The 7,770-nt window shown below is 42.0% G+C and overlaps 2 protein-coding genes across 2 annotated transcripts in view; one reads left to right on the top strand and one right to left on the bottom strand.

Moving 5' to 3' along the window:
* The window catches only part of LOC122351741 (uncharacterized protein C19orf44-like), a 1,837-nt gene extending 161 nt beyond the window's left edge, over nt 1-1,676 (top strand). Inside the window, exons 2-5 of the mRNA XM_043249014.1 lie at nt 32-437; nt 997-1,086; nt 1,238-1,404; nt 1,499-1,676. Coding sequence (XP_043104949.1) covers nt 32-437; nt 997-1,086; nt 1,238-1,404; nt 1,499-1,588 — 753 coding nt within the window. The 3' untranslated portion in view covers nt 1,589-1,676. The remainder of the gene's footprint in view (nt 1-31; nt 438-996; nt 1,087-1,237; nt 1,405-1,498) is intronic.
* Nucleotides 1,677-1,744: 68 nt separating this feature from the next.
* LOC122351740 (calcium homeostasis endoplasmic reticulum protein-like) overlaps nt 1,745-7,770 on the bottom strand; it is a 9,704-nt gene continuing 3,678 nt past the window's right edge. Inside the window, exons 6-18 of the mRNA XM_043249012.1 lie at nt 7,567-7,678; nt 7,392-7,481; nt 7,096-7,309; nt 6,549-6,712; nt 5,206-5,641; nt 4,285-4,529; nt 4,076-4,209; nt 3,912-3,998; nt 3,087-3,233; nt 2,881-2,997; nt 2,385-2,479; nt 2,109-2,294; nt 1,745-1,987 (exon numbers count right to left, since the gene is read on the bottom strand). Coding sequence (XP_043104947.1) covers nt 1,950-1,987; nt 2,109-2,294; nt 2,385-2,479; nt 2,881-2,997; nt 3,087-3,233; nt 3,912-3,998; nt 4,076-4,209; nt 4,285-4,529; nt 5,206-5,641; nt 6,549-6,712; nt 7,096-7,309; nt 7,392-7,481; nt 7,567-7,678 — 2,065 coding nt within the window. The 3' untranslated portion in view covers nt 1,745-1,949. The remainder of the gene's footprint in view (nt 1,988-2,108; nt 2,295-2,384; nt 2,480-2,880; nt 2,998-3,086; nt 3,234-3,911; nt 3,999-4,075; nt 4,210-4,284; nt 4,530-5,205; nt 5,642-6,548; nt 6,713-7,095; nt 7,310-7,391; nt 7,482-7,566; nt 7,679-7,770) is intronic.

Genomic DNA, 7,770 nt, shown 5'->3' with positions numbered 1-7,770 from the left:
TTATTATAATAAAAAAAAACTTTTTATTCAGAAAGAAGCACAAGCCAGTACGGAAGATAGTAACAAGTCATCCAACGACACGTCAAAGGTCGCTTCTCCACCCAGACCAGAAGATGCCTCGGCTGCCTACGAGAGCGATTTCGAGAGCGAGATCCCGTCTGAGACACCACGGAGTGTCAGTGAGATCTCTGAACATCTCACAGAGAAAGACAAAGACGCCTCACTGATCAGTGAGGCCCAGCACGGCTCATACAAATCCCAGGATGATGACCACGACCTTACTTTAACACAATCATCATCAAGTTGCCGCTCAGACTCTTGTTCGAGGTCGAGCTCATCCAATGCAACGGTCACACATGACCCCAGTCCTGACCGTCACGTGAAGGAGGCTGCAGTACAGACTCAGACAGATGGACTTACTTACACATGGTCTTCTGGTAGGTTTACGTTATCTGAAAACTCAGATAACTACATTTCTTTGGGGCGTACCTCAGGGTTATTAGTTTAAGACCAATTTGTTCTAGTCCTAAATATATTTTGGTGAATCTCAGAACCTGTCAAAAACACATTTAGGTCATTTTTCTTTGGGGCGTACCTCAGGGTTATAGTTTGGGACCACTTTCATTCTAAAAGAATGTATTTGATTGAAACTTACAAAAACTATCAAGAACACTTCTAGGTCATATTTCTAACTTCATTTCGTTGGGGAAAACCTCAGGGTTATAGTTTAGAACAACTTTCATTCTTGTTCTTATAACTTAGCATTGTAACTTTTTCCATTCGAGGCATCTCTCTGGGTTATGGTTTAGGACAACTTTCATTCTTACATATTTGGGTAAAGAACTCAAGTCCTTTTTTATCTATAATACGTTTTTTTTCTATATTTACTGACACATATCGTAAAAAATGTTTAAGCATTTTGCTGCAAATTTCCAATAGCGTAATTAGAAAAACCTGGAAAGCTGGTTTCGTGAGCCCCACTCACTTTTTCTCCAGGCATGGCTGCGGTCGGTCCGTCGGTGGGCATGACGTACGTGGACCCCACCCCAATAGCCAGTCATACAGTCAGCGCTGAAGCCATTGAGAGTGAGTATACACTATGAACTACACGCTTTACATCTGAATGGCCCTGAAATCAGAACATGCATAACATATACAGTGGTCATTATAAACAACAGCATTTTAGTCACCGAGAATTCATGTACTAGTTGAACTAGCCCGTTTTCCATGCTGACAGGCCTGACGGCATACAGTCCTGCCGTTTGCGCACTCAACGACATGTTGAGGCAGCAGCTGAACCTCACTAGAGCCTTCATCGACTCCACCAGACATCACTACACTTCGGTGATCGAGTCACTGGGACCTGCTGATTACAAATACACCACATTAAAGGATACCAAAGAGGTAAGGATTGGACGAAGAGCAAAATGAGGCTGTTAGACATACAATTGCATAAAGTTTTCGTAATATATTAACAGGATTTTCTTTGTTGTTGTAGTTTATTCGCAATCACAGACCACCCAAACTGAGTATTGAAGACGCTTTAGAGGAAGTTCTACAGGAAATGAGAGACTATCACTGCAGCTGAATAAACATGATCAGTGTTTTGGATGCATCATCCATAGATCATCGTTTCAATAACGTGCCTAAATAAACTTCTTTTTAAAAAAAAAAAAGTACTGTATCTGTTCGCTGTGTTTTACTTCAGTCATTCATGCATGAATTAAATCATATAAACACTGGCCTTTTTAAAACATCTTTATTTTGCTTGTAGAGTCTCAGATTAAGTCAAAGGAAACGCTTGAGATGACACCGACGCTTTTGAGTTACAACGACGCTTTGATGCATTTTACTACAAAATGGAACCAAGGGAAATAAGAAAATTTTCAAATAAACATGAAAACAAGTTTATGACATTGACAAAAAAAAACGACCATGTGTGATGGTGATCACTCTGTGCTGGAGGGCTCCTGGGGGTCTCTGCTTACTGAAAATGAACAAAGATACAACACATTCATATTTGGTTCGATACTTATTCAAACTATTAACGCTAAATATTAGCGGCCTTTGCTAACTTTAAGGTCTCTATTTTTAAAAAACGCCAATACCTTTTTCTCGTGCTTTCATCCTTGCGACAAAATTGTAGCTTTTGTTTCGCCTGTAGTTGACGTACGGGTCATCCAGCGGGACTCCTACTCCTTTATACTGGTCCCACTTGTCTCGAATGTCTCCTCCTTTGATGGGGTCTTGAATGCCCTGTTCCTTTGCACCAAGACCTCCCGATCCGCTCCAGCCTGGAGGACGAACATGAAGGGAATTAGCGCTGGAGCAACGGAGAGATCGCTTCACGTGGTCTTCGTTAAAACACGTTCTAGGTCACGTACCCATCTTCATGAGCATCTGATGGCCCTTGTTTTCTTCTCCCAGCCTGAGGTCGGGTGGTATCGCAGCAGGGCCTGAACCCAAACCAGATGTGGAGCTGCAGAAAGGACGTATTATATGTCATCATCACGCTAAAAATCACATTTTGGATCGGATAAATTTTCAGATTGTTTTCAGAAAAAATTAAGAATATCAATCATGGACACTTCAACTTTGGAATTTTTCCCACCATGCAATTTATAAAAGGTCAAATTGTGGAGAAAATTTGACTAAAAATGCAACAGTAGACTTTGTAATGTCATTTCGTAGAAAGGGATTGGATTTAAACTCAATGAGTAAAAGGAATTTCGGTATTTTGCATAAATTTTTTCGATTTTATTTCCATATTTTTCTTTGAAATTTCACAAAATGAAATGGTCGAAACATCTCTTTTTGTATTAATATTGTTTTTCACTTTTCCAATTGCAAACTGGATTTGAGTAACAAAACTGGACTTACGGTGGCGTCGGGCTGCGTGATTTTGCAGAGTGGCGGCGCTTTTCTGGAGATCGTGATCTGGAGCGAGATCTGGAGCGGGAGCGGCTTCGGGACCTGGATCTGGAGTGACTCCTGCTCCTACGGGAGAAAAAAGTAAAACATGTGTTCAACAACTTTGTGTGGCTGGAAAAACGTTTTAAATAATCGCAATATTCGGGGGGAGATACCTGGAGCGAGATCTGGAGTAGGAGCGGGAACGAGAGCGAGATCTGGATCGCGATCTGGAGCGAGAGGATTTGGAAGACCTGGAGCTGGAGCGTGACGTGGATCGTCCTCGACTCCGCGACCGACTGCGCGAAGGACTCCCTCGGGAGCTGCCAAGAAAAACCACACGTGAAATACTACTGAGGAAACAATGGAAGCGACTTTNTAATGCTGTATAACAGTCATCTTAATGTTTTATATTGTTATTTTCAGTTTTACTAATACTGTATTTTGTCCTTTTTTTAGCCTTTTATAATTTTTTTATCTCAGTTTCAGTATAATAGTATTTATCAATGTTTATATAAAGGTTTTATTTTTCTATTAATTTAATTTTAGGTTTTTATATTTTGCTGTTTGCACTAGCTTGTTTGTAACTATTTATATTTAGTTATTTTTATACTATTACGGTATTAATATTTAGATTTTTATTCATAGTTTTAGTTTTATGCTTTATATTTTTAGAAGTATATTTCTATTTCAGCTTTAGTTTTATCAAATTCAGCTTAATTTTTTTACGATTTAGTTGTGATTTGTTCTTTTTTTTAAATTAGATTTAATAAAAAAAAATTATTTCCATTAATTTATTTCCGTTTTTTCTTTTCAATAATATTTCAAATTAGTTTTCGTTTCCTAAATTTCAATTCGTTTTCTTCCATTTCGGTTTTATTGTTTTCTTCTGAATTGTTTTCTTAATTTCAGCATTCTTACTCAAGCGAGTTGCAAAGTCAGAGTTTGTAATTGTAATTTAGTTATTTCGTATAATATTCACATTTTATTTTATTCCCCACCTGTTGCGTTTGTCTTGTTCCTTTTTCCGCCTCGCTCTCATTTTGGCCCGGAAGAACTCATACAGACCGTTCTGCTCCCATCCCTCACTGGAAAAGAGCTCACTTTTAGTCAGCCGAAGTATTAAACATAAACTAACACTACAGTTGTGTTTTTCACACTTCACCTGTTTCTGGGTCTGTCGTGGGATGGGGGGCTGTAAAACGCCTCCACCGCGGCCAGCAGCCGGTCGCTGGGAGGCATCGGGGGCGGCAGACGGATGTCTTTGGGGTCCAGAGGCTTATAATCATGATCTTCAAGCTACGGGAAAGAATCGCATTTAAAACAAGGCCGAGAACAAACATCGACTTTCCCTGACGTCGAGAGTAACGTCACCTTCACGAGCGGCGCCATGAGTCCCGCGGGAAGGTCGAAGTAGGGCACGTTGGGCACCAGGCTGGGGTCGTCCTGGCTGACGTGAGACGGCGTCTGCCTCCGAATGTGCGGGGCCTGACCATTAAAGCCGTGAGGAGGCGGCCCGAAATCGGGATGCTGGTTCCCGCCCCACGGAGGAGGGTCGGACATCCCGGGCGGAGGAATCCTCTGGTTCGGGTGATGATGAGGAGGCGGACCGATCTCCCCTGAGAGCAACAAAATACAACGAACGACATAAAGCAAGGAGTAAACGGGGAAACTTGTAAAAAAAATTTAAACGGTAAAAACCCGTTTATGTGGTTAACGGTAAATTCCTGTAAAATTTACAGGAAGAAAAATTTAAACGGACATTCTCAAAATTCCATGCATTACAATTCAAATTTGGAGTTTTCTCTTTGAAATAACTGTTTCTTCTTAGTTTATCTCATCAGTTACGTTTATTAAGGTTGTACGTTACATCTAATGTTGTTAAATTGTTTATTGTACATTTCAGTTTAAGTGTGAGAATGACAAGAACAAATATGTTCATATTTAAAAGCTGCTTGTGGCGTGCTTTGGTTCATCGTGTGACTTTCTCATCACCGCCTGCTTTTGGTGGTTATCGGTGTATTTCAAAAGATACCAAACAGTATTTAACTGTAAACTTAACCTGAAAACAATGTCGTTACCGTATTTTTTAACGATCGAATTCCGTCAAGCACAGCTGCTGGATTTTACCATAAATGTTACAAAATTTTACATATTAATTAATAATGTTAAATTAACATTAATATTTATTGGCATCTTAATATTTTTGCTTTCAAACATAAACTTTTAATTAAAATCAAAGTAGTACTTATTGTCAACATTTGAAATGAATCCAAAAAAAATCCAAGGTCTCACCTCCTGGGAAGTCTCCCTGAGGGTAGTCGAATCTATGCGGAGGATATGGCGGGCGTTCGAAGTGATGCCGCGGAGGAAACTCGTCCTGCATGAACCGCGGCGGGAAGCGTCCAAAGTTGTGAGGTGGCGGCGGCTGGTTGAACGGCGGCGGCTGCTGATGAGGAGGGAAGGGCCCTCGGAAATGCGGGGGCCGCTGCATGCGGAAGGGAGGCTCCCTCTGACCCCACGGCGGAGGCTGGTCTGGCTGTCCGCTCCACGGCGGCTGCTCGAACTGACCGCTCCAGGACGGCGGCGGCTCGTTCTGGCCGCTCCAGGGGCCTGTGGGGCCCCCGTCCCGAGGGCCGCTCCAGTTGGGGTCCCGCTGCTCGTTCCACATGCCCTCGTGGCTGTTCCAGGGCGGGCAGGGGGGCGGGGCTTGGGTCGGGTCGAACGGTGGCTGGAGGCGGAGACATCGTTTTAATCGTAATATGACAATATAATAAAAATTTAGTTTTGGTATGCAGTGGCCTTAAGATTACATTTAATTTTTCACTTTTACTTCGGACCTAACATGTTTATCACTTTCATTTAAATACGTTAAGCATTTTTATATTTTATAAGAAAATATCTCTACAACATATAACAGAAATGTCTGTTTTGTAAGTTTAAATTAATGATTAAATCGTAAAATGTAAATATAATCAATAAAAGATTTAAATGTATTAATTTTTAAAAATAAGAAAAATTGGTAACACTTTACAATTTGTTAACATGAGTTTATGTATTAACTAACATGAACAAACAATTACTGTAACTAACGATCCTTACTGTAAAGTGTTACCGTAAAATTAATTTACTGCCGTAACCGATTTCAAATTTCGATTGATTTTATTTCTGACTCAATTCATCAGATTAATCTGAAGAGGTTAATCTTGTTCTATATAGATACAAAAATAACAAATATTTATCAAGTACGTAAAGAGTATAATAAAAACGTGAGTGGGTTTGTGAAGGAACTGCAGGGGATTCGTAAGTTAAAAAAAATTAAAAATGTAAATAAGCAGCTGTCTGTTTTAGAGTTATCAATGTAAAAGATATCAATTTATTAACGATGTAATAAATAAAATAGTTACGGTAGCGTCGGGCACTTTATCGCACAATATATATTCATGCGTCAAGCTACGCAATATCGCGTTTAGTGGTTTTAGTCAACGATTTGCGTTGACTAAATATGGGCAAAGTATCACACTGAGTAGTATATTTGTATTCTGTTAAGTAATACACATGTTACATACAATCAGTTAGCATTAAACCGGCTCCAAATAACACAAGATCTGTAAGGGTTTGAAGTGTTTTTGGCTCACCGGTTGCTGCGGGTTCCAGGCCGGCATGTTGTGCTGCGGATCGAACCAGCCCTGTTTGGAGGAGGGCATGTCGGACGACGCTGCCGGGTTCGAGTCGGACGGGCGACTCGGAGCAGCCTCGTAATCGCCAGGTGGAGGACCGGCCAACGGAGGCTTCAGGTCTGCTAATCACATCATTAAGAAATCATGGTCAAAAAGACAAGGGGTGCTTTGTCTTATTATTTGATCTCAACATAATGCCTTAAGCTAAAAGAAAGTCTGATATCAAGCCAAGAAACAATTCTAGGAGCAAATTGGTGAAAAATGTGAATTTAAGATAAGTGTGGATATGCTTCAGAGATGGTTCAGATATCTGCTCGAGAAACATCTCCTGCTGTCGTGAAAACGGTGAGCCATTGTTTGAACGGAAATCTTTTGTTACGTCAATCAATTCATCCACAAAGGATTCATTTCTCCAAACGTTTAGACGGCAGCGCGTTTCGTAAGCGACCCCGTCTGCGTAGGAAGCCAAAATTGTCGTTTTTTTTTGTTCTCGGATGGTATTTACCGGGCTGAGAGGTCAAGGGCCCCTGGGTCTTCACGTCGGCGTCCGCGGGCGTCAGCTGACCGACGGCGGCCGCGGCTGCTGCTACCGCCGCCGTCTGCTGCTGCTTCAGGTTGCTCACGAACTCCTCGTGCTGCGTCTTCAGCGCCTGGATCTGCTGCTGGAAGGCCATCTGGACGGGCTGCACCACCGGGGCGTACTCCGTGATGAGCGACGCCTGGAGCAGACACAACACAGACCCGGGTGAGAAACACCCTCCTGATTTAATCAGAAACGAGTCTCGAGAGCGCAAGCTGCACCTGATACTGTCCCAGGCCCAGGGCCGGGCTCTGGAGCTGCTGAATGGTGACGTCGTCGAAGTAGCCGTTCTTCTCCCAGAGCTGCAGCAGCTGAAAGCGTCGAGAGAAACGGCTCGGTTATCGACAGGCATGCGAGAAGCTGCAAGCGGGAGGGAATGGGGATCAGTGATCTTACGCGGGTGATTTTCTGCTGCTTGTCTTCCTCTACAGCCAGGAAACTGGTGCAGTAAATGGGAACCACGACCTTCTGAAGAGCCGCCAAAAGATCCCTCTGATTTTTCCTCTGGCTGTGGAGAAAAATCAAGGGTTTCATCAATAAAACGCTATAATCTTAAAATAAAATAATGGGCTATTTCCCTCTTCCAATAAGAGAAGTAAA

This window comes from Puntigrus tetrazona, chromosome 9 (assembly GCF_018831695.1).
Source record: "Puntigrus tetrazona isolate hp1 chromosome 9, ASM1883169v1, whole genome shotgun sequence".
Taxonomy (NCBI): Eukaryota; Metazoa; Chordata; class Actinopteri; order Cypriniformes; family Cyprinidae; genus Puntigrus; species Puntigrus tetrazona.
Note: the sequence above shows the minus strand (reverse complement) of the source record. Positions and strands in the feature narration are given on the sequence as shown.